Source organism: Pelobates fuscus, chromosome 2 (assembly GCF_036172605.1).
Source record: "Pelobates fuscus isolate aPelFus1 chromosome 2, aPelFus1.pri, whole genome shotgun sequence".
Lineage (NCBI taxonomy): Eukaryota > Metazoa > Chordata > Amphibia > Anura > Pelobatidae > Pelobates > Pelobates fuscus.
Window position 1 is genome coordinate 68,689,397 of NC_086318.1, and position 26,654 is coordinate 68,716,050.

At 43.1% G+C, this 26,654-nt stretch overlaps 1 protein-coding gene and 1 long non-coding RNA gene across 5 annotated transcripts in view; both read left to right on the top strand.

Annotated features, from left to right (window-relative positions):
• PPP2R3A (protein phosphatase 2 regulatory subunit B''alpha) overlaps positions 1 to 10,272 on the top strand; it is a 191,941-nt gene extending 181,669 nt beyond the window's left edge. For 3 of the 4 annotated variants that reach the window (XM_063442239.1, XM_063442240.1, XM_063442242.1), the window contains 8 exons: positions 663 to 749; positions 2,543 to 2,699; positions 3,074 to 3,122; positions 4,044 to 4,133; positions 6,386 to 6,561; positions 7,247 to 7,365; positions 7,921 to 8,027; positions 9,520 to 10,272. In XM_063442239.1, the coding sequence (XP_063298309.1) occupies positions 663 to 749; positions 2,543 to 2,699; positions 3,074 to 3,122; positions 4,044 to 4,133; positions 6,386 to 6,561; positions 7,247 to 7,365; positions 7,921 to 8,027; positions 9,520 to 9,616 (882 nt within the window). In that variant the 3' untranslated portion in view covers positions 9,617 to 10,272. Of the gene's footprint in view, positions 1 to 662; positions 750 to 2,542; positions 2,700 to 3,073; positions 3,123 to 4,043; positions 4,134 to 6,385; positions 6,562 to 7,246; positions 7,366 to 7,920; positions 8,032 to 9,519 lie in introns of those variants that run through there. The other variant, XM_063442241.1, reaches the window with a different exon arrangement.
• LOC134586612 (uncharacterized) overlaps positions 1 to 26,654 on the top strand; it is an 880,984-nt gene that overhangs the window by 125,230 nt on the left and 729,100 nt on the right. The window lies entirely within an intron of this gene.

Here is a 26,654-nt window from a genome sequence, read left to right on the forward strand (position 1 = left end):
TTTTATTTTTTTATTTTTAATACAGTGCGTTAGTTTGTCTGCTTCTATCACTAGATAAGGTCATAAGAATTGAATGCAATATAACTAGTTGTACTCCTTGCACCGGTTATAGTTCATGGACCTGCATCTCCCTCTCATTTATTCATCATAACTGCAGTGATTTGCAGCTATTTTCATTTATTTATATAGAAGGGCTGTCTGATTTTTCTTGTGAAGACATTCACAAACTATCTGTGTGTCTCTGTACAGTGGATTAAATATTACTCTGCAGTCCAGGTCAAATAGCAGCCTGCACCTAGATACAATTCATACGATCAATTCTGGCTCTGATTTGTCCATAATCATATAGTTTGTCATCTCTGCACTTTAATGTAAAGGAAGTATGGGGGTACAATGGGAATATAAACAAAAGCATATTGTCGCAGGTATTAAAACGTGTGCACATTCACCAAGAAACGTACTGAGCACAAATCTGGATCTCTTAATCATTTTTCATTCTATAGTTTTAATGCTCTCTGTAAAAAAATATTATTGGCCTATGATGATTCAAATCCTTTCTTATCATTGCTGGTTTTATAATGCTATGTAAATGGGTCCACAAGGCAATCATCTCAATATCTATGTGCCTTAATTAATCTATGTCTCTTCTTTTGGGCCCTCAGGTTATCCAGAGAATATTCTACACAGTGAACAGGTCATGGTCTGGGAGAATCATGCTAACAGAGTTAAGGAGGAGTAACTTCTTACAGGTAAGCAGCCATTTGTGTTCTCCCCCTGGTTATGTCAACATGCAAAACAGTTGGGAGAAATTAATGTTCCGTTCTTTAGAAGTGTGATTTGAAGGGAGAGGGGGGGGGGGATTCGTTGGTTCACTTGGGAAAAAATGCATAAGAGCACACAAAGCATCCTTTACAAAGCAAGACATTCTGACATGGTTTGCCCCAACTAGTACTTATTTGTAAAATGTGTTTTGTGCCATCACATTAAATGGCACCTAAATTATATATTAATACTATCTTCCACCATGTATCGTGGGTAAATCTCAAGCCATGTTCTTTGGTATACATAATACGCACACATAGTTTGTTCACTATACAATAAATTGTTTAGAATTATAGGTCACAAATAGTCCCTCTGGAAAAAAAACATAGCTAGAATATGTTTTCCCTAATTCAATTAAGGTATCCTAAATATGCACTTCTCGATGTCCCATAATTTCTAGTGCAGTGAATATAACGAAAGCAAGTAAAGGCAGATAAACCAAACAAATACATATTAGACTGTGAGAATGGGCAGATAGAATAGCAAAAGCCACTTTTTAATATTTATTGAAAAAAAATATATATAAAGGTCTCTTGCACAATAGTGCACGGATCAGAGAATTTGTGCCCAAGATGTTAACAGTGCATTAAAGATTTACCAGGTCACGGCTATCCTCCTTTCTGGCTAGGAGTTCCAGGTGTGCAGCGGCTTAGTCCCGATCTCACAAAAGGGGTTCCAAGATCCTTGGGCAAGGGAGCGCACGCAAGTCCCAGGTATCCTCCGATTCCACCTTGCCTTCCTGACCTCCCCTCCAAATAGTGCTGTTTGGAGGTCGAGGGACCGAGCGATACCCGCTTAAAGATTTACTGGACCGCAGTATAGTCTTAATTGGAGGAGCTGTTCCAAAGTGTTTCGGGATATCTCCCGCTAAGGTGCTCAAGTTGTAAAATAAGTCCAGGTGATCCCCAGCGGTCCTCAAGTCCAACTGGGAAGCACAGTAATTATCCCCATAGTGACAATAGCCCCTTTTATTGGCTCTTGGGACCAGGCCCATAGTCCAGGGGTAGAAGGCTGGCCTTCATGCGTCTCTAAAAGTCTGTGGCATGAGAGCTTCGGCCACAGGAATGATTAACCGACGTGACAGTAAAATAACAGGCTTCACAGCCATATTATTTATTTCAAATATTTGCATAACATTATGGAAAAAAAAATATGGAACAATCACCAACTTTTTAAAGTGATGTTTCTAAATTGTAAATACTGCACTCTTTAAAGAATGATAGAAGGGAAAAGAGCGATAAAGAAGAAGAAAGTGAGGAAATGGTACAGAGTTGATACATTTTGGGAAAAAAGAAGACAAATATCATGAGGGGGTGTGAGATTGATGGGAGAAAGAAAACAGAAGGAGAAGAAGTAGAGTAGAAATTGGAATTGAAATGAGGAAGGGCCAGTTACACATTTTAATGTCAACTGTTACCCAGCAACGTGTCTAAAAGTAAGTTTCCCATCAGCTATGAAGAAATTCCACAGTACTGATCTTGGAAAAAAGGCGAACATGAAGTGTTAAAATATTGTCAAATGGGTTTCACATACATATTGTTTAGTTTAATCATTTTACTTTTATGCTTTTACTAACGAAGTATCTGACTTTAATTTTTAAGTGTTGATTAAATCTGTTCTAAAATGACCTGGAATTCATTTAATATCTCTGTTACTAAAATATGGCTTAGAACAATGGGTATGCTTGTGGTTGGAGTTATTTGTCTCTGTTATTCTGCAGACATTGGCTCTTTTGGAAGAGGAAGACGATGTTAATCAAGTGACAGATTACTTCTCCTACGAGCATTTTTATGTCATCTACTGCAAGTTCTGGGAACTGGACACTGACCATGATTTGTATATTGACCAGAAGGATCTAGCCAGATATAACGACCATGGTAAGTAAGACTACTACATGTTTGTGGTTCACTCCCTGCGTTGTGTAAGTCTAGGCCTATGGTATTTGACCTGTCTATAAATTAATGTAATTTCGTCTCCAGACTCCTCACTCATTTTTGGGTTTTCCTGATATCTGGCCAAATGCTGTAACATTTATAGCTGTTCCATGTTAACCACAGTACTCCGAACATTTACATGGATTTAATTATGGAAAATGTGAGATATCACAAATACGACTGAAATGTTCTACCGCATGTTCAACATAAAAGAAAATGTTTCTGATTCATGAGTTACCTAATAGTTTGTAATCTGTTAACATGTGACCATTGAAGATAACTAGATGTCAGAATGAGGATTTTTTTTCTTCTTCCAGCTTCCTCGAATAGAATAATTGAAAGGATATTTTCTGGTGCAGTTACAAGGTAAGAGATGATCTGTGAGTGAGCAAGTATTGAAAATGATACAGAAGAGTGTCAATTTTATATTAAAAAGTTAATCCAGACTTTTTTTTGGGGGGGGGAGAGGAAGCATTTTTCTTTTTAAGGGCACACCTACATTTTGTAGCACCAGGTTAAGCTCACAGCACTTCCACTCCTCTATCCAACGCCGGCCAGGTCCTAGAGAAGCCTGTGATTTGAATGTTTGCCGGTTCAGAGTGCATGTGTGCAATCTGAGCAGAGGAGGGAGAAGGTGTTGGAAATTCCACAAGGGAGAAGCTCAATATGTTTGTTGCCAGTGTGCAGTGCTTGAAGCCGTTGGAGGTATTTTATGCACAGAATTGACATTTGGCAGAGCAGAACACAGTACCAGGAAGCCAAAGTCATATGTGCCAAGGATGTTACTAGCTCCTGGCACAAAAGTGCAGATTACTCTCGATGTGCAGCATTTCAAGCAGAAACTCTGCACATACATATTCTTACTACCATAACCGCTTTAAATCACTGAAGTGGTCATGGTTGTTGGAGTAACACTTTAACCTCTGCATACATGAAATTTCATATTGCATGTTTACTGAGGTATAGGTGCCGTGCTGTGACAAGCCATCACAATAGATGTGTGTGAGTTTTCAAGTTTTTGCCAGATTACCAAAACGCCCACTTGCAATGCATAATCTATTTCCTTAATTTAACTAGGAGGTCCATTCACTAAACAGTTACTTGTTGTGATTTGTCAACCAACTTTCACTTTTTTTCTCTCCGGGTTGGCTTTTTTTGTTTAAAATGTTAGCATTTCTATGTATATATGCATTCCTTAAAAAAAAGAGTGTCATTGAATAAAAGGACTGGAGAAGGAAACGTTTTTGTTGTGCTCAATATAAGACATTCTGTGTGTATTGTTTGCAGAGGAAACGCTGTTCAAAGAGAGGGGAGGATGAGCTATGCAGAGTTTGTCTGGTTCCTGTTATCAGAGGAAGATAAGAAAAATCCCACCAGGTATTGAATAGTTCCAGTTTAGAAAACAGTAGCAGTATTAGCAGCATTCTAAATGGTATGTGTGTTGCATATAAATATCAACTGATATCAGTAAGCATCAGAACTCACTCAGAAGATAACAGAGATTGTATATACAGTTATTTAAATGCACGATTGTGTTTTTAACCGCCATATTGCATGGTGAGTGCCATTCATGATTTGACAAACACTGTGCAGTGCTGGGGCATACACGTCCAGGTCTATGTGAAATAGTTACTCTTAAAGGAACACTTTAGGGTCAGGAACACAAACATGTATTCCTGCCCCTATAGAGTTGAAATAAGTATTCAGACCACCCCATGCCCCCTTAAAGCCAGTAAAAACTCACCTTATTTCCAGCGCCGCATGGGTGTGCCCGCGCTGGATCCGACCCCGATCCACCTCCTTGGCTGACAACATCAGAGTTTAATATCTCAGCCAATCACAATGCTTTCACATAGGAAAGCTTTGGATTGGCTGAAGTTGTCAACTCTGATGATGTCAGCCGAGGAGACAGGCCAGGGGTGGAGCCAAACACCACCCTGGCCAATCACCATCTACTCATAGAGAAGCATTGAATCAACGCACCTGTATGGGGAAAGTAATTGTCTCCTTGCAGAGCATGGAGACGCTGAACATCACACACTGTGCAGCACAGCCCCAGAAAGTACCTTTAGTGGCCATTTGAGGAGTGGCCATGGGAGGTGTTCCTAGGCAGCAATATAAACACTGCCTTTTCTCTAAAAAAGCAGTGTTTACATGAAAATGCCTGCAGGGACTGAATATCTGTCTGTCACCAGAACAACTACAATAAGCTGTAGTTGTTCTGGTGACTCTAGTGTTCCTTTTACCCACTCTCTATAGAATCTAATCTATCTCGTTTTAGCAGGGCCCTCAACATCCTCTGTTCCTGCGTGTCCAGCTTGTCTTGTTGCAAATACATGTCTGTTCGTCCAACTATTGTACAGCTCTACGGAAGTTTTAGTTCTTTATAAATAGTAATAATAATTCAGCACTCTCCTGGCTATGATCGTAAGAGTAGCTAAGGGAACAGTGATTTTGTCTTCCCAGCACAGCCCTCTTGCTGGCATAGCACTATCAGTAGAATCACTGTATTAATGGTGCTACTCTCTAATCTAATCTGTGAAAGATCAGACTTGCATATGTAAGTTACGAAATACTGGTTGGCACAGTGATTAAGTACTGCACACTCCATGCATGTTAATACATTTACAAAAAAACAAAACACACACGGCATACAGTGACAAGCTCCTGGGTATACGTGTTATATAGCAGTGTGTATGTTTAATAAACACAAGGATAATTAGATGAATCAGGAATATCCAGAGTTTAAAGGGATTCTGTACACGAACCTTGGGAGGGTTTACAGCAACAACTTTTTTTTGACAAGTTCATCCTGCCTGAACTGTGAATACCAGACGAGATGGCAATGGGTTCATTACTCATGGAACCATTTGACTTAATAGACCTTGATTTACACGTGAGTGAAGAAAAGCCAGTCAGCAGAGAATATCAGTGTTACTTTATAATGCTGGGGTTAGAATTAAAAAGGTATTCTATGGCAAAGTTCTAAAAGTAATCCCAATATAAACCAATGGAAAGTTCCTACGTATTGCTGCACTTTTGACATATAGCTATTTATTATGTTAGAGATTTCTGTGGGACATAGTACCTTTTAACATTTTAAAGATGTACTTTTGCTCTCCATATCATATATTAATAATTAAAATACTTTAAATTGAATGAATAAATAATTAAGGAGGTATTCCTTATGGTTTGAATATTGTCTGCTTTGCCCCATGGTAGCTCTGGAGTCAAAAGGAGCCACCTTGTGGGTAGATAATTGTACTCATCTAAAAACATAAAAACAAGAGGATCTTGTGTTTGAAACATGTGCCTAACATTAACCGCCTCATAAGCCTGGCCAGCTCCTCAAACAGATGTGTTGTCCCCCCTTCTGCCCAGATAGTGGATGTAAACGCCATCATTGTGGGAGGTTAAGACATGCAAGCTGAGATATGTAACTACTCTGTTCATAAATGTTGTTTACGCTACCTTAACCATAAAATAACAGTGCAGTAATGCTTCATGTCATTGCCAAATGATGTACTCACTACTGCACTGTCAAAAAAAAGAATAAAAAAAAAAAGAGGATCCTGCTACATGTATGTGGTTGTAAAATGCATGGTTTGTCTGTGCTTGTCTCCTCTCAGTATTGAGTACTGGTTCCGTTGCATGGACTTAGATGGTGACGGTGTGCTGTCCATGTATGAACTGGAGTATTTCTATGAGGAGCAATGTGAGAAAATGGAGACCATGGGCATTGAGCCCCTGCCATTTCAGGATCTCTTGTGCCAGCTGTTGGACCTGGTAAAGCCAGAAGTAGAAGGTAAAACCATATCCACATGTAGACAATCTATATGAAACAGATATACAGCAGGGTGTGATTAAAAGAGGAGCATGGAAGAGCTGGGATTGGAGGGCCAGATTCCTTGTTAACTTGTGATGTTAGGAATAAGAATATTCATTGAAAATTTTAATTTGTTCCATGTTTTTTTTTTTTTTTAATTTTATTATTAATTTTTTTTTATTTTATTTAACTTTCATATGTTATCCAGTACATTATTTGGGGTTAAGTTGATGATTAAGTTCATGGGGTCTTGGGGTTAAGGTGACTGCCACTCTCTTGCAAAGTTGTAAATGGTCCCCTGGCCATCACACTTTACATCACTATAAACAGGACATCAATATGTAATTAGTGACACAAATAACAGGGAAAGAGATTTTACTGTAAACATTGTATGCGCCCATCCATCATACCATGAGTCCTATCATGACAAGCTGACAATGCCATGCCTGAAAGAGGGAGAGAACGCACTGTGTTTTGTGCTGTACAGCACCCTGAAAATTGTAAACACATCATATGAAAATAGGTTTTGTTTTACACAACAATGAAAATCTGTCCTTGTTTAAAATATTTTGTCAAAATAAACTACACTCATATACCAACTAAATGACGTGTTTATAACGGTCTGCTTTGAGCAAAGTTAAAACATTTAATTTCCTAATTTTAGGACGAATTACTTTACGAGACCTGAAGCGATGTCGAATGGCACACATATTCTATGACACCTGCTTTAACCTCGAGAAATACCTGGACCATGAACAGAGAGATCCCTTTGCCATGCAAAAGGTACTTATGGCTTGCTTGTATTTCAAACACAGCAGGGGAACCGATTTGCATCCTTCCAAGAAGATGAGGTCAATTCCTCATCCTTCTGATAATAAGGCATTCTTGCCATACAATGTGGGTACCCCATTTAATGTGCGTGTTTTTTTAGCCTAGACAAGCTCTCTCTTTAAATTGCCATATTTAAGTATATCACTGTACAAGATCACTGGCAAAAAACAGCCATTTACATAATTGTGACTTTTTATAATGTGGAAACTGAATTATCCTGCTGAATGCAAGTGTTCTGTAAAGGGATATTAACGTGTAAAATAAATATTTGCTAAAGTAAGCTTCTCCCATTTTTACCCCTATGTGCCCCAACCAGATTAATGAATTATCTGGAGTATTCTTTTACAAAGCTTTCATTCACCTTACTGAATATAGTTATGTGTATCTTGTGACAAAGTTCCAAATTTACCATTTTACTTGCTAAACATTATATCCTTAAAGCGTCATATTTTCTGTCAATTCATGGTTCATTTTCATTGTTAAAGAGACATTGCATCCTCTTTGCAGGATGTTGATTGTGAAAGTCCTGAACCCTCTGATTGGGACAGATACGCAGCCGAAGAATATGAGATTCTGGTTGCTGAGGAATCAGCCACCGAACAGTTACAAGAAGGGTGAGTCTGTAAACTAACATTCACACGTGTTTAATTAAACCGTATGTATGGGCTAGTAGTTGTTCAGTGTCTGCAATGAATACATCTCAACAAATCATTACAGGGACACTATAGTCACCAGAACAACTGCAGCTTATTGCATTTGTTCTGGTGAGTGAGTATAATCGTTTCCTTCAGGATTTTTGCAGTAAACACTGTTTTTTAAGAGAAATTACAGTATTTACATTACAGCCTAATCATAACACCAGTGGCCACTCCTCAGATAGCTGCTACAGGTGCTTTCTGGGGCATTGATGCACAGTGTACAGCACTGCCATTCAGTGTCTCCACCCTCTGCATGCAGACACTGAACTTTCCTCACAGAGCTACATTAATTCAATGCATCTCTATGAGATGTTGATTGGCCAGGGCTGTGTTTGACTTGTGCTGGCTCTGTCCCTGATCTGCTTCCTTGACAGACTTGGCTAATCCAAAGCTTTTCTGTAGGAAAGCATTGTGATTGGTAGGCAGCAGCTGACTGACTAAGCTGACTAAAGTAAAGGTAAGATTATACTATATTTAGGGAGGGCAAGGGGGAAAGCAGGGGGTAGAAGGTATTTTTAATACTATTGGGTCAGGAATGCATGTTTGTTTTTCTGGCCCTATAGTGTTTCTTTAATATAAGCTTGGTAAATGTTCATTAAAAAAATATGATGATGTAATTAATTAGATAAGTCAATGCCACATCTGTTGTTCAAACCTCTGGTATACAGGTTTTATTGTTTAGTCTTTCCCCCTGTAAAAGTCGTTTAAAAAACATGGGACAACACGAGGAGGGGGAGTCACATAAAAAAAAAGAAAACACAAATCTTTACCTAGCATAGCGATCAGAATGTGTTTTGTGCGTCTGTACATGATCATAGAAGAAGTCTGTCCCTATGTGATTTCTATATTGCAAAATGGAGAGTTGCTTCAAAGAGAAAAAAATACACCCTCCTGGCTCCTTTTTTAAGGGATTTCTGTATTGGGAAATATGAGTAATGACTGTTTAGTGCGAACAGGCGTGGATGGTTAGACAATCATAATAACGATCATTGTGTGGGCTTTAAAGAGAAGCTAACGTCCAATATAAGACCGTGTTTGCTTCATTTTGAATCCCTTACAGTTCACTATTTAGTGAATTCACCTGATAATATTTAAAAAAAAAGGAACTTCAGAAAATCAGCTTTCTAAAAATGGAGGTTTAAAAAAAAAAGTATCAAAAAAGAGAAAAGTACTTTGTACATCCAGCACTTTTCATATGTTGCCCATCATGAAAATGTGATGTGACCTGAAAACGTGGTATATCTGTTTGATTGATGTTGAGGGAATAGAACATTATGTGTAGGTTAATCATTATTATTTGTTTTTGTTTTTGTTTTGTTTTTTGTAAATCTCCATCATTATTATTTGTTGAACAACTTTACACCACCCACCATGGATCACCTGGTTATATTTCCATCCTTCCCTTTAGGTCTTTTGAGGATGACTACGAGGGGGATGAGATTATGTCTTCACCTGAAATTGCCAACAAGATGGATAAATTAGTCATCTCGGACCTTACAGCGTGAAGATGAAGCTACGCATTACTGGACAATCAGACTGACCAGCACCTGCCTATATATATACATGAACTAAACAAGAGGTGGCCAACCTGTGACTCTCCAGCTGTTGCTGGACTACAGCTCCTATCACTCTGTCTCTTCTAAACGTCACTGTGCCTCCCATTACCCTCACGCTGCTGGACACACCAGCTTGGCCACCCCAGAAAAAAAAAAAACTCTATCCACATTGAGACTTTTCAGGGGAAATAATATATAAATATATTTTTTATTATTTTTGTGAAGAGATGTGCTTTGTTTTGTAAATGCAATATGAAATAAGTTCAGATTTTTGAATTTTTTTTTTTTTCTTGAATTAAGTTTGTGTGTCAAAGTTTTGCCTGCAGAACAAACAAATGCCACCGATATGTGCAATATGTCTTAAATACTGTGCGTTCTTGTACAAAAACACGAGGAATGTATTCTTCTCTTCATCCTCCCTTTTCCTTTGCAGATTGTATTTGTCAGTCTTCAGTCTACTTGTACATTTTATGTATCTAAGAATTTTTAACCCCTTGAGTGCCAGCGAATGATGTACGCCTGTGCAGAACCAAAGCAAAATCTTTATGAGTTCCATGTGTAATATTTGATGATACAGCTTTTGTGTGGTAAAGATCCAGAACTTGTGTGACATTATTTTCATTTTATTTACTATGTAATTGTGTTGTAATATGTGCAACTCTCCACAGTTTGTCTGTTTCGAAAAAAGAGTGAGTATGGTCTGTGATAGTATGTTACATGACTGGTAACAGTCAAAATGCAAGGAGGCATATGATCCGCTGCTCTAGCATTTAATGGTTACTAGATGTGCAAAAATGTGTTAGTCATCCAAACAAAATGGTAATCAATATCGGGAAAAATGAATTCTGATCGATCTTACCTGTAATGATAAAATTATTCTATTTATTTGACAATCACCATGGCATTTTATTTGGACAAACTAATTTTTGCACAAGTCTAAGAACCCCAATGGTCACACGGACTCAAACAACATAATTTTCTAAATTATCAAGGACTGAAAATAAATTCAACCTGAAGTTTAAAAATAGCCAGATTGGAGGGGGGAAATTTCCCAAGTCAGCGATGTATTTAGTTTACTTTTTCTCTTTTGGCATAAAATCACTTTAAATAACTAAACCTTCACACTTCAGTGAGTAAATCAATTGCAAAAAACGTTCCTTTAAAGAAAGGAAAAAGAAAACAAATGTAACGTTTAACCCACTCATTAGCAAACAGCAATGCAAATAGTCAATAGTCGTACCATTGTATTGGTTTGCACTGCCCCCACTCCTTGAGCTGTACAACATTCAAGGTTTGTCGGAGTTCAGGGGGAATCATTGTTTTCTCACTCTTTTCATTTCCTTGAATGCAAATATTCTGCTCAGGACGTTCTCAGCAAATGTAAAGGACAAACTGCTTCATTCAGCCTATACAGAGCAACAAAACAGGCTGATGACTCTTCACAATGCCTTCAGTAGCCACCGATCACGGCCTCCAATGATGTGATGTAGTGTAGTGTTTGTGTTGTACTTTGGTGTTTGTTGGGTTACGGGTAAAAAGAAAACAAAAACAACAGTGCTTTACTTTTGGAAAACATATTCCAACACTTTCCTATATTAAAGAATAATGTCCTGGTCACTTCCTATTCTGACATTTTTGTAATTTTGAAACTGATGCTGGAACGCAGCACTGGTCTCAATACAAAACCATACAAACTGAAACGTGTCATTGGCAGGCATGAATATCTGTCTGTTGTAAAACCTATCCATGAAGGTTTGCAAAGGCTTCCAAATGTTACTTTACATTGATGGCCTTGTCCTTTGACACAGTGTAGTTGAAAGCAGCTATTTGGTGTAAACAAGCTTGAATACTAAACCGTAAATCACAGTTTGCTCATAGCTCGGGAAACTCAGTCTAGACAAAATCAAGAGAGAGAGAGAGAAAGATAAGCGAGTCTTAATAGTGCAAAAAAAAAAAAACCACTGGGTTTGCAAAACATTGACACGTCTTTAGAGAGAACAAGAATAACTGTAAAGTTGAATCATAATTTGATGGCCTGATCTGCAACATGTCTGCTGGAAGAGATTATTTTAGAGGTAGCATTTGACATTTCCATAGCAAAATTTGTCAACAAAGTTTCAAAGCTCTGCCTCAAAAATTAGCACATCATTTAAATGAAGCCTCCTTGATCCAATTTCAATAAAATCTGCAGTTCCTGAGCTTTATGAAGCTGGAATGTTTCACATTTGGAAATTGCTTGTATCCATGACTAAGACAATGCAAACAGATGCATAAACTCCTTTATGGAGATAAACTCTTGAGTAATAGAAACGTTAAATAATTCAGATGTAATTATTCTCAAATAATTGTCTCCTGGGAATGAACCCTCCTTGATCCACATGGATCAAAGTACCTAACAATGGGTTTAGCCTTCTGGCCAAAACCTTTGCTAATATTTCTGCATCAAGGTTTATTAGGGATGTAGGTCTGTAATTTTTTTAGGAGCATGCTATCTTTGCCTGGCTTTGGTAAGAGGACAATATTAGCAATGGACCTCTTCTGTTTCTTCAGGGGTTCCGCCATTCCTCAAGTCGTTAAAGAGGGATTGTAAATGAGGGGTAAGAATTTATCAAAAAGTTTCAGAATATCCCCATTTGAAGCCATCTGGCATTGGAGGTATATTTCCTTTCAAAGCTGGCATTTCATCTTGTATTTCCTCTGTTGTAAATGGGCCCCCTAAAAGTTCTGTTGCAATTCTAGAAAGTCGAGGGATATCTAGATACGGTAAGTTATATAGCCTTTATTTTGGTCAGTGTATTGGGGTGAATTAATGTGGAGTGACAAACTCCGTGAAGATACTTGCTATATCATTTGGTGCCTTAGCTAATTTACCTTTGCGCAGTTTAATTATTGTCATATGTTCGGGCTAGGAGTGTATCCATTTTATAGGATTTTCCAAAGAATGTCTTCTTGGACCAGAGGATGGATTAGGCTGTATCCTCCAAAAGGACCTTTTCATATAACGTCTAATTGCTCTGAGTTCATCTAGTTTTCAAATCAGTATTATTTTGCTGTTTCACAGACCGTAAGGCAATATATAATTGGATAATCTTTTAGTGGGTAGTAGCTTTAATGAAGTGTCCCCTGAGGACTGATGTTTATTTTTTTCTTAAAGCTTATATTATATCAATTTCACATTACAAAGCAAAGTATTATAGAGAAGCAAAACGTTAACAATGACATTAGGGATAACAATTGAGTGTTGCGATTGGTTACCTCCATTTAGAAGGATCAATACGTATATATAATATGAAGGACAACAATCTCTGGTATGTATACATCCTTTATGGATGGAATAACAGGAACAAATGCACACTCTGTGATAAAGAAAACTAGTATAATATCGGTAATACCCCAAAAATAAATATAATTCAACGTGCGGGAGGTTAGACCTCCCAATCGTCTGCCGCCTGTAGGAATGGGTCACAATTTGATGTATGTGTTACGTCAAGAGTAATTGGTGGTGTTGGTTCTAGTAAAAACACATGCTTATCCCCTAGAGCAGGGATAGGCAACCTTCTGCACTCCAGATGTTGTGGACTACATTTCCCATAATGCTCTTACACCTATAATGCTGGCAAAACCGGAGTTCACTCCCCACTAGTACCGCCAGGGATTCACAATCAATATCTCCCCTCCCTGGACAAAGGTAAGAAGGGAGGGGGGGATATAAACCATATTTATTTATTTGTATGTTTTTTTTATTCTTTATTTTGGTAGTGCAGAAAAAATACACGCAATTTGTCATGCCCCAACAGCTTGTGACAAAGGATTCGCAATACAATGCTTACATCCAAGGCAATGATAGAGATATGCACAATTTTTAAATATATAACAACAGTGGTAGGAACATTTTTAGTATATTTTGCACGATTACTGGCCTGCTGGTGGCATTGGGTAGGGTTATGCAATATACCAAATACAAGTTAACAGTGTCACTAGAGTCATACTTTTGTGTAGTGTAAGAAACACAGGTGGGCCTGGTCATGGTTCAAGCTATAGTGAACAAGCCCGCCATGGGCTTGGGTGTTTTATCTGAGCGTAACATTCCAGGATAGTGCTGCAAGTGTGGTAGTGTTGGGCAGTGTAATCTGTCTTATTTGGCTATGACAGGGAGTTATCTCTGATTGACAAGCAATAACATCAGATCTTGGCTTACGGTGCGGTCTCTAGTTAGAAGTTGTGTATGTGAACTCGTGTCGGTCGTCCAGTGCTGCTAGAGTGGGCTCGGGTATTGGGGCGGGTGAGGGGGGGGGGAAGGTCCGTCACGGCTATGGGCCAGGTATGGGAGTCTGTCTAGGCTCGTGTGTCATGTTGTGTTGTCAGAGTTGACTCTTTCCGTTGCATGCAAACTATTAAAATATCAACATGAAAAGAAACAATTATATATCTAAAAAACAATTATAAATTGTTATAAACTGTGATCCATATCAGGGATCCTCGTGGGTAAGCCTGCACCGTGGGCCGAAAGTCTCGGAATGTAGGGTACTGACTGCCGTAGGTCGGTTGGGCGTGTAGGGGCCAGTGTGGAAGTTCCCATTTGAACCTGGTTTACTGTGCAGCTCCCTCCAGTTCGTTTGGGAATCAGTGTTGTCGGTTGAGAGGTTACGAGTCTCGTGTCCTGCTGCCAGGAGGGTCTAGGTCAGGGGTAGGCAACCTTTGGCTCTCCAGATGTTTTTGACTACATCTCCCATAATGCTTTTACAGCCATATTGCTGGCAAAGCATCAAGGGAGCTGTAGTCCACAACATCTGGAGAGCCGAAGGTTGCCTACCCCTGGTCTAGGTGCTATCGTGGGGAGCGGTAGTGAGCGCTGGCCCTGCGACCCATGGGCTTCGATCCGGGTGTGTGAGAGTCAGTGTTACATTTGCTGGCGGTGGGTCAGTTGTCCCAGAGGTAAGGAGTGTCCATAAGCGGTTGGGCGTAAAGGGGTGCAGGGCCTATGCGGCCTGCTTATCTCTAATCCAAAGTCCCACGTATTGGGCCTGGGTGAACCCAAGTTTGGCAGGGTCGCTAGATTGTAGAGTAGTGTCTGGCAACGAGGTATAAAAGAAAAGTTAAGGGTAGCAAACAAAAAATAAAAGTCCGATGTTAAGCAGATTCGGCTGCAGGTCGCTGCTGTGGCGTGTCCTGACGAGGTAGGGCGCTGCGGAAAGTGTTCGCCGGGTTGTTCGGCTGTCTCTTCTGAGGCACGAACGGCGTGGTCTTTGATGGGTCCCATCAGTGTTTTATGTTGTTCGCGCCCGTCTGTGCTGCAGGCGTGAGAGAGTTCCCTGGTAAGCCAAGTGTTGGCAGCAGCTAGACTGTGCACTAAGCCACGGGAAGGGGTGTTTCCCACGAACCCTACCCACACCAGCATTGAAACTGGCAGAAGAATAATGGTGGGCCCCATGCGCTGACAGTCCTATGCTCGGGTTGGGTGGGGGTCACGACAATATTGGGTGGGAGCACCTGTCGGGGTGGAAGGGGATACACCGCAGTAGGGACTAATATGCCACTAGTTGGCCTGATCCTGCTGAACTATCTGGTTGACCACGCTGGATGTTATAACATGCCCTGTGTACCTGTAGTCTTTTTCACTTGACGCATTGCTAGATGTGTTTACCTGGGCTGGGTGGGTGGTTGCGGGGGGGGGGGGAGCGGGCTATAAATGTTTACGTGATATGGTTCATATGTTTTTGTTGCTTGCTACGTAATGATGTAGATGGTTGGACCTTGCTGCCCCCTTCTCTCTCTCCCGCCTCCCCTCTCTTCCCGGACCGCCCGCTCACTGCTTTACATGTGTATTTAGATGACCCTACAGGCTATCACGATGAGCACTCCGGACTGCAGGAAACAGGGGGACCACATTGGTGCGACATGTACCTGACTGACGAAGCAGGCCCCAGATGGAGAGTACGCATTAGCGCTTGACCCGACTGCTCTGTGCACAACTGCTGACACATGCTTAGCGGAACAGGAGCCCGACCCAAACCCATACGGGATACACACATCTGACCGACGCCACTAAGCGAGAGCCACGACCCGACCTAGACCCGAGTATACCAGGACTACTGGGGGAACCGCGCTTGCTGCCGCTCCGGTACTCACCGTGTAGTGGTACGGCGTTGACCACCCGCCCAGTTACACGGGACTCTGCCTGAACTAGGCAGCAACAACCCCATACGTTGAACGTTGGGGTGTCTACCTTCATACATTTACACACATCAGGACACCGACACACGAGGCGCATATTAGCTCCTGTGGGAGGGACAACACACACCTTTACTCCACGCCCCCCCCTCCTGGGTCCCCAGGCGGCCGCTGCTTCCCTCCGCATATACCCCCCCATGTCTCTGTCTACCTGCGTAGCTGGTAGTCCGGCGAGTCTGGGCACCTGACCCACACATTGGCAGATTGGCGTCACGACACCCCCTTCCTATGATGGCCTACTCCCCAACGCCCTTAACCGTACTCACGCAGAACTGCAGGGGGCTCAATGCCCCGGAAAAGAGATCCCATCTCCTAAGAGACCTCAAGAGACAACACGTCTCAGTTGCGCTCTTACAAGAAACCCACCTGAAGTTAGCAGCGAACTCCCTACTCAGGAACAAATATTACCTGCACAACTTCTACAGCAACCACCCCTCATTGAAGAAGGCAGGTACTGCTATACTGATCGCAGCCGATCTCCAATTTGCGGCCTCCGACCAGGTAGCTGATACTGACGGCAGATTCCTATTCATAAAAGGAGAAATAGCTGGGAAAACGTATACGATCGCGAACATCTACGCCCCGAACTCGGGACAAGCTAGCTTCATCCGCAGAACGCTGCTGAAACTAGCCAAATTCGTGGAGGGTGTCCTGATCCTGGGTGGGGACTTCAATGTCCCGCTAGACCCCCTGACCGACACATCCATGGGGCGGAGTAGTGTGCCAAGCTCGACAATTAGGACCATCCTGAAGGCCCTCAGGGACCTTCGGCTCATAGATGCGTGGCGTGCACTACACCCAGTGGATCGGGACTTCACATACTACTCCATACTACACCACCGGTACTCCAGGATCGACTACCTCTGCGTACAACAGGAGGGACTTACTTACCTCAGGACAGCTGACATCCAAACTACACCCTGGTCAGACCATAGTGCGGTGAAAGTGGAGCTGGAGTCGCCCCTGTATCGCCCGACAAAAAGGACATGGAGGCTTAATGATGCCTTGCTCTTAGACGAACCGACGAGAACGCAAATTGCGGAGCACATCCGTCAATACTTTGAGGAGAACGCGACGGAGGAACGGTCAGGCATGACGGTGTGGGAAGCGCACAAAAGTGTCCTCAGGGGACACCTAATTCGGATAGCAGCGCAAAAGAAAAGGGACGCAGGACAACAGCTACGTGACCTCACCCAACAGATAGCGGCCTTGGAACAGAGACATAAAAGATCTCAACGAGATCAAACGTTTAAGGATCTCGTCGCAAAAAGGAGACAACTGACTGACATCATAAAACACAAATATGCGAGGCAACTACAACGCTCAAAAGTCTTCTTCTATAGACATGCAAACAAAGGCGGGAAACTGCTGGCCCAAATGTTGCGGGGTCCGTAACACAGAGCTCAGGTACATACCCTGCGCACCAGACAGGGCGCACTGACAATTCCCCCGAGGCCATCGCAGAGGAATTCAAGGTCTTCTACACCAACCTCTATAACATGGACGACTCAACAGGAGGCCCCATCGCTGCACGAAAACAAAGAGACACAATAGACTACCTACGGGACTTCAACCCTGATGCACTCACCCCTGAGGAAGCAGAAACACTCGACGCACCGGTGACGGAAGAAGAGGTCAAACTCGCCCTCAAAGTAGCTAAAAACGGTAAAGCACCAGGCCCGGACGGCTTCCCGGTGGAGTACTACAAGAAGTTCGGTGAGGAATTGGTACCAAGGCTAGTTAACGCACTGAACAGCCTACGGGAAGGTGCATCCTTTCACAAAGAGTCCCTGGCGGCGACGATCACGGTGATCCCGCAACCAGGTAAAAACCCGGAACAGGTTGGTAACTACCGCCCGATCTCGCTTATCAACACGGACATCAAGCTCTTTTCGAAGATCCTATCCTCTCGTCTACGGCCGTACAAGCCGCAACTGATCCACCCGGACCAAACGGGATTCATTCCGGGCAGGGAGGCCAGGGATAGCGCCCTCAGGCTTTTTGTGATCCAACATGCAGCGAAACACCTTCGGAAGAAGCTACTTCTGCTATCTACGGATGCAGAAAAAGCATTTGATAGAGTGGATTGGCGATTTATGATGGAAACGCTACGGAAGACGGGCATCGGAGACCAAATGCGACACTGGATCGAGACACTCTACCACCAACCAAATGCTAAAGTCCGAGTAAACGGGGCACTCACAGAGAGCTTCAACATAAAGAACGGGACCAGGCAAGGCTGCCCACTCTCACCGCTTCTCTTTGCACTCACCTTGGAACCGCTCCTGGATAGAATACGGAAGAACCCCAGGATACTTGGCCTTAGCGGTGGGACGCAGGAACACAAGGTCGCTGCATATGCAGACGACATGTTGTTTTTCCTGGCTGAGCCCCTAGAGTCAATCCCCCACCTTCTGATGGAATTTCAGACATATGGTACTCTATCAGGGCTCAAACTTAACATGCCCAAGTGCGAGATACTAAACGTGACGGTGCCGGAGGAGGAGTGTGGGCAGCTGAGACGACAATTCCCGTTCCACTGGTGCACGGACAGCATGCAATACCTGGGGCTCCAGGTTACCCCTGCTACGAAGGATCTCTACGCGTACAACTACACGCCCCTTTTGTCCACAGTCTTAGAGGACCTCGGGAGATGGAACTACAACCACATCTCCTGGCAAGGGCGAATCGCAGTGGTGAAGATGAATATCCTCCCCAGGATACTCTATGTCTTCCACACGCTCCCGTGCCTCATACCCCAAAACTTCTTCAAAACACTCCGGACGGCGGTCCTTAAATATATATGGAAAGGAGATAGGGCCAGGATAGCACAAGGTAAGCTGAGCCTTCCCAAGGCATGGGGGGGACTCGCCCTACCCGATTTTTACAAATACCACCAGGCTACGGTGCTACAGCGCATTAGGGAACTCCATGTAGTCACCCCTCAGAAACGGTGGACCGCACTATGCAAAGACCTCACCCGAAACCAGCTGCACCAATACATCTGGCACGATGGAAACCACACCACGTACCTAGTAGGGGACGATTCCCCCATCACTCACATGCTCAAACCATGGACCAGACGGAGGAAGGAATCCTACATCTCCCCCTCTCCCAGCCCGCTGATCCCCATCACCCACAACTCGAACATAGGAGATAACCTCTCACCATCAGCGTGGTCGTTGGAGGCCCACGGAGGCTACATCCCGCTACATTTGGCGCTAACTGGAACTGGACTGAAGACCATACGAGACCTGTCGGACGAACGGACAATTACCCTCCTACACCAATTCCATTATGCGCAACGTAAGCACTTTTACCACAATCTTCTGAACAATCTTCTGAACAAGGACAAACTGCACAGTCCTGACCTGGTTTGAGCTTCCTGACGCCTGAGTCGGATGGCTCAGTCTCGATCATATACCAGAAACTGGTGACGGGCGACAAAGACACAAAACCTATTTAAGAGGCAGTGGGAAGAACTGGACGCCACATTCACGGAAGGTCAATGGGAACAAATCTTACTACGCCAGCATAAGAGTTCATCAAACACCAACTACCAGGAAATGAACTATAAGCTACTGTCCCACTGGTACCGCACGCCGTCCCTCCTACATCGTATTAACCCAAACATACCGGACACTTGCTGGAGGTGCGAAAATGGAGTGGGCACCATCAAACACATCTGGTGGGACTGTGACGAGATTCAACCATTTTGGAAAGAACTTGAAGCGGAGATACGCAATATACTGAGGGAACTCGCGACCTTAACAGCAGACCTAGCCCTATTACACCACACGGAAGGCACACTATCGGCGTACAAGAGATCGATTCTTAGACACCTGCTAAACGCAGCTAAGGCCCTGATACCGTTACTCTGGAAAACACGAACCCGACCGACAATTGGACAATGGCGACTTAAGGTTGAAGACATCCACAGAGCCGAGTCCACGATAGCCAGCCTGATGGGAAGACAGGAAAAACACGTAGAGCAATGGGGGCCATGGTATCTCTACTGCTCTTAGGTCTTATTTATCACCCAGACAGGGGTCAGAATGTTGGTGAGGGGGTGTTGGGACGGAAGCGGCTCCTCGGGTCGCACCCTAAAACCCCCGCAAACCTACTGATGGAGGCGTACTGGGGACCCAGGGGGGGTACAAACCCATATCACATGAGGAATCACACAGGATCCCAATAATAGACAACAGGGACACACTAAGACCCCGGGGCGGGAATTGGGGGACTCTATTTCTAGCCACCAACTTGGCGGATGCATACATGACCCCCGAATCAAGGGGCAACCACTCAATGTACGTGGGGGCTACCCGGGGTTAGCAATGACATCGTCCACTGGCACTAGACTACCGTACCCTAGGTGACACGCAGGGAACCCTGACGCGACCATCGCGACATATATCCAAGCGCATTCACGCTCCCATGACCCTACCTCAAATCTCGAGGCCTCCCACGGGGGACTACAGCTGAGGACCCCACTAACATACAAAGCATACACCTAGCTTCACCAGGCAGAGCCCTTACCTAACAGCTACCCCAACGCCCACATAGCTACCTGATGCTGACATGACCTTGGGGGCTAAGCGGAAAACAGGACACCCGAGACAGACCTGACCCTACCCTGATCCCCACATGACGGGCCCAACACCAGCTCCACTGAAGCAGACACAGGAGGTTGGCCCAACTCCCCCTTCACCCCGACCCGTAGGGGTTGGGATGACCGACAAATCTAATCCATGGACGTGAGGGGGAACCCAGTGGAGGGTGGTGATGCCCCGCAGGACTAGACGCTCCATAGACACGACATCACACACACTGACAACCACAACTGGCGACACCGCCATATAAAGCTCCAAGTCGACCACACTAACTATACCGACAACAACAACCACACATATTCAACTAATGATTAGCTGTTGAAATTAATACTGAAATGCTACATGCTATCGCTACGATCCACTTACTGTAGCCATATTTGACCTACCCTTATAGGGACCTCCGCGTCTCGTAGTTCGTTCACGACTATGCTGTTCTTTACCGCTTTCTTATTTGTATAAAGGCAAACTGGTCTCTATACACACCAAGACCATCTAGAACCAGGCAGCCACTTTCACTCCACATTCATCTGTAAGCCTACCTGCTGTGGATCTGCGCATCCATCATACCTATTGCTGATGTATCTTGAATGGAGACCTGCGTGTCCCACTGCTATATTGTTCGACTGTCTTGTTTGCTTATTCATTTTGTTGACAGACCATAATAAAACGTGACTTTACAAAAAAAAAAGAAATAGGGGGGTTTAGAGCATGTAGGGTGTTGTTGGGTATGGACTGGCTCACTCTAATCTAAAGAAAATGTTCAATATAATTTTTACTAAGTGGTTCCTGTCTCAAATTATGTAGCTAAGTATAAAAGCTTATGAGATAGTTTACGTGAGGGTTTCTGAATTTTTAAGATAAATGCAGTCCAGGCAGGACTGCCCATTGGTCCCGGTGGGACCACTTTAAACAAATGTGCTGTGCCGCAAAGAGCCCAGGCCGCCCATTTGCATAGATTTGTGTACACAAAAATATATTCATATGTATTGATCTAGTTTGTGTGTTTTTTTATGTCTTTTCCCACATTGTGCCCTTCACCAATATGGCTGAAACACACTGCTGGCTGAGTCCAATCCCACATAGGAAGACTTAATGACGGCATTTTATATGGACGCCGAGAAAGAAAAATATTTGCACCCTTTAATTGACCATCAAAGAAGGACATCGATGATATGTATTCATAAGATATTTTCTGTTATAAAACCACTGCTGAGCGTTTTTTGCGAAATGGAACGCACACGGTCTCAAAATGGCCGCCGATGCGTTCCAAGCTGAAATTCACAGTATTACTCTATGCGGTTACGTCGCGTCACTTCCGGTCTTAAAATGGCCGCCGATGCATTCCAAGCTGGAACACATAGTATTACTCCATGTGGTGATGCCGCGTCACTTCCGGTATGACGCGTACGTTCCACAAGCGATCAAAGGATATTGAACACACCAGGAAGTTATTACTCATAAGTATATCACCTATATAAAGGACATTTTTTAAAGACTCTCTCACACTTCTGAAGAAGCCTGATGGGCGAAACGCGTAAAGTGTGACTTTCTTTTTATATATAGCCATTTTGTTTTATATATTTGTCATTAAATATTACATATTAAAGCTATATACACCTATTTACTATTTTACTTCCTGGTTACTACATTCTTCGGTGGGGATTATACCACCCAAGCTGGTTATACTAGAGCAAGTTTCTGCTCTAGTAAATGTGAGTACCACATTTCCTATTGTATTTCTATTTATTTTAATTAGAACATACTACACTATTGGAGTTTTCTTTTTATATTCCTTCCATATCGCTACCATTATTGGATTATTGGAGTCATCGGCTGTGATATAGATCCTTAAACAGGGAATGTTCAGCCCAAGCAAATTACGGTAGAGCTCCTGGATAGCTCTACCAAATGTGAGTGTATATTACTTTAATCCACTCCATTATTTTATCCAACCACCTAACAATATTGCACTATGATGTTTTCTCTCTGTTTTTATCTCTGAGGGTTTATAAGAATCGTTTATACTTTTTATGAATGTATATTTTATTTATTAATTATTATCTGGGGCGCGGTGTGTGTGTGTGTGTATATATATATATATATATATATATATATATATATATATATATATACACATATACATATATACATACACACACACACACACACACAGCCAATAACGCTAGAGCATTGCCATGACAATCCGCGGCCCGCAAGCAGAAATGACCTGATGCTGGAGGAGGTGGAGAATTAGATCTCTGGGCCCCTCTTAACAATACACCTTGCTGGTTTTTCTTGAGTTGTCCTGCTATAGCAATTAGTTGTCCTCTGATCACTGATTTATGGGCTTCCCATATAACAGTTGTAATTAACAAGGGGAGAGAAATTTCTAAGAAATAGTGGTGAAGTGCATCTGTCACTTGGGAAATTGTGGTGGGATTGTTGAGCATCAGAATGGCAAGAGAGAAGGGTGCATGTCAGGACAAGGTTATGGGGTTATGTTATAGTAACATGATTGAACTAAATGATAAAAATCTGTGCGGGAAGCAAAACATGTTGATCCTCGAATGTTGGAAACTGCAGTGACAATGGGCACCTTTTGTTATAGTTTTCTATAGAGCAGAAATATGTCATCACCAACTTCCAGCAAACAAATTGTCTAAAGAAAACATGGATGCACCCTTGGTCACCCAAACATTGGCACCTTATAGATTACATCATGGTGTGCCAAAGAGACATTCGAGACATCCTACTCACTCGAGTAATGCCCAGCACAGTGTCATACAGATCATCATTTTGTAAGAGTTAAGCTATGTCTCCACTTAAAACCCAAACCAAAGAGTGGAATCGCACTGAAGAAGAGGCATCACATTGGTAACCTCCAGTCAGCTGAGGTGAACGCCAAATGTCAAGCAAGTTTTGAGTTGAGGCTTGAGGATTCCAGCTGCCTTGTGGAACCTCCTAAAAAGAGCTTTGAGAATTTCTAATATCTGCCATCTTGCAGACCTCTGAAAAGGTTTTAGAGTTCACCACCACATAGAAGAAGAACAAAAATCGGTGTGATGAGAACAATCAGGTGTTACAAGAATTGCTGATGAAGAAGAGATCACCAAGCACACCTTGCTAACCCATCTTTTCCTTATAGGAAAGCAGCTTTCCGCCTTGTACGAAGAAACCTCCAGTGCATAAACCGGGAACAAGTGGTGGACAAACTTTGCATAGAGAACTCAGCTTTGCACAGATGTTGGGGACAGAGGGTTTTAAGAATTATTAAAGGCAGTGTACGGCCCTTCACACCAGGTATAGAGTCCCTTGCACAGTGCAGATGGTCAAACACTCCTCACAAGCAAGGCGTCCATCCTGAACCAGTGGTCAGAACATTTCCAGGCTCTCTTAGGCACCAACAGCATGGTACAAGTTTCTGCATTCCATCGCATCATCCAAAAAACAGAGTTGGACTCTTACTATTGGAGAGACTGTTAAGTCTATTAAGCAGATGACAAGTGGCAAGGCAGCAGAAGTCGATGGAATTCCTTCTGAAGTTTGGGGGCCCAGGATTACACACTAAACGTCATGATTTCTTTGGGAACAAGGCAAACTACCACAGTACATCTTCGATGCTATAATCGTCACCTTATACAAGTGAGAAAAGCTTGACTGCTCCACCAATCTCGGAATAACACAGCTCTCCATCACAGGAAAAAACCCTTGCAAGGGTACTTTTGAACAAACCGGTACCCACCATTGCAGAAGAATTCTATCCAGAGAACCAATGTGGCTTCAAAGCTGCAAGGACATAGTATTTGTTCTCAGACAGTTCCAAGAAAAATGTTGGAAACACAAGAAGGCATTGTATGTGACTTCCCCAAAGAGTTCGACACTTTGAGCAGGAAAAGTATGTGGCAAATCTTGGAACACCTAGGATGTCTGTCCCCCTAAGTTCAATATACAACCTGCTACACGAAAATAAGCATGGCCAAGTCAGACACAGCAGCAACCTCTCAAAACCCTGCATTATAGGGAATGGTGTAAAATAAAGCTGTGTTCTTGCACAAACTCTTCACAATCTTATTCAGCTTGATGCTTCAAAGGGCCACTGTAGACCTTAATAGTGTCTATATCCCTTACGGCACCGATGGCTGCCTATTTAACTTGAGGCGACTAGGGGCCCACACCAAGGCGGTGGACCAACTCACCAGAGAGCTGCTCATCACTGATGATGCTGGCCTTGATTCCCACATGGTGACTGTCCTGCAGCGAAAGTTAAATAAAGTTAATATAAACAAAGCTCCAAAGCCTGACAGTATTCATCCACACGTACTTAAGGAACACTGTGAAAGTAAGTGAACCTCTGTTTTTAATCTTTCAAGATTATTTTCTTTCAGGAAGTGTAGCGGAGGATTGGAAGAATGCAGACATGGTTCCTATATTCAAAAAGGGTTACAAAATCCTTGCCTGGAAATTTTAGACTTGTGAGCTTAACTTCTGTGGCTGGGAAAGTATTTGAAAGGTTATTACGGGATAATATTAAAGAATTCCTTGAGGAGAATGTGGTTATCAGCAAAAATCAGCATGGTTTTATGAAAAACAGGTCATGTCAAATTAACTTCAATGAATTCTACAAAAAAGTAAGTAGAATTATAGATCAAGGTGTTGCAGTGGATGTGATCTACTTGGATTTTGCAAGGCATTTGATACAGTTCCACACAATAAGTTAGTGTTCAAACTCAAATAAATTGGTCTACATGAAATTTCTTGTTCGTGACAGAACGTTGGCTTAAAAATAGAGTACAGAGCGTTGTTGTTAAAGGACCACTCTAGGCACCCAGACCACTTCAGCTTAATGAAGTGGTCTGGGTGCCAGGTCCAGCTAGGGTTAACTAATTGTTTTATAAACATAGCAGTTTCAGAGAAACTGCTATGTTTATCAATTAGTTAAGCCTTCCCCCTAATCCTCTAGTGGCTGTCTCACCGACAGCCGCTAGAGGCGCTTGCGTGATTCTCACTGTGAAAATCACAGTGAGAGCACGCAAGCGTCCATAGGAAAGCATTATGAATGCTTTCCTATGTGACCGGCTGAATGCGCGCGCAGCTCTTGCCGCGCGTGCGCATTCAGCCGACGGGGAGGAACGGAGGCGGAGAGCTCCCCGCCCAGCGCTGGAAAAAGGTAAGTTTTTACCCCTTTCCCCTTTCCAGAGCCGGGCGGGAGTGGGTCCCTGAGGGTGGGGGCACCCTCAGGGCACTCTAGTGCCAGGAAAACGAGTATGCTTTCCTGGCACTAGAGTGGTCCTTTAATGTTACATTTTCAAACTGGACAGTGGTGGCAAGTGGTGGTCCTCAGCGTTCTGTTCTGGGACCCCTTCTATTTAACCCCTTAAGGACACAGCTTCAAAAGCTTGTCTTGCACTTAAGGTGGCACTGTCATGCCGAACTTACCGTTCTTTAAATCGATTCCTCTTCTCTCCCTCTCTCAGGATCTGTTCTTCATGTCTGCTCTAGTTTTCTTTAAAACATAAGACAAAGTAAAGACTATTTGTCTTATGGAGGTTTCCTACTCCTGACCATCTCTGACCAGTAGAGGAGCAAAGTGTTTCATTTCTGGTGGTCAGAGAAATTTTCCCACTGTTCCCGCGATGCTTCCTGTCAGTATTCCCGAACGTCCTGTCACTTGCAGCCACTTAGTAGATAGCTTCCTAATTCCCCTGGTATCAGCGAGCTATCTACCAAAAGGCTGAAAGACCTAAATTGGTCTTTCAGCCAAATTTACTAATACTAAGTGGCTGCTCACTGTTTAAAAAAAACAAACCAAAAAAACGCCTTAGTATCCCCCTCCCGAGCCACTACCGGTGCTGCGCGAGCGGAGGCTATTAAACTGAGGGGGGGACCTAGAGCTCCCCCGGCTACCACCCCTGAGCGGCATGTGGGAGCCCCAAATGTGAATGTGGGGGGGGACCTATTGTCCTCTCCCCTGGCCCCCACCCCTGAGCGGCAGATGGGGGCCCTAAATAACAATAAAAACCTATTGTCCTCCCCCTCCCCCCGGCCCTCACCCCAGAGCGGTGGATGGGGGCCTATAGGATAATGAGGGGGCAGAGTCCCCTCTCACCCCTGAGCGGTGGGTGGGGGCCCTAAAGGATCATGAG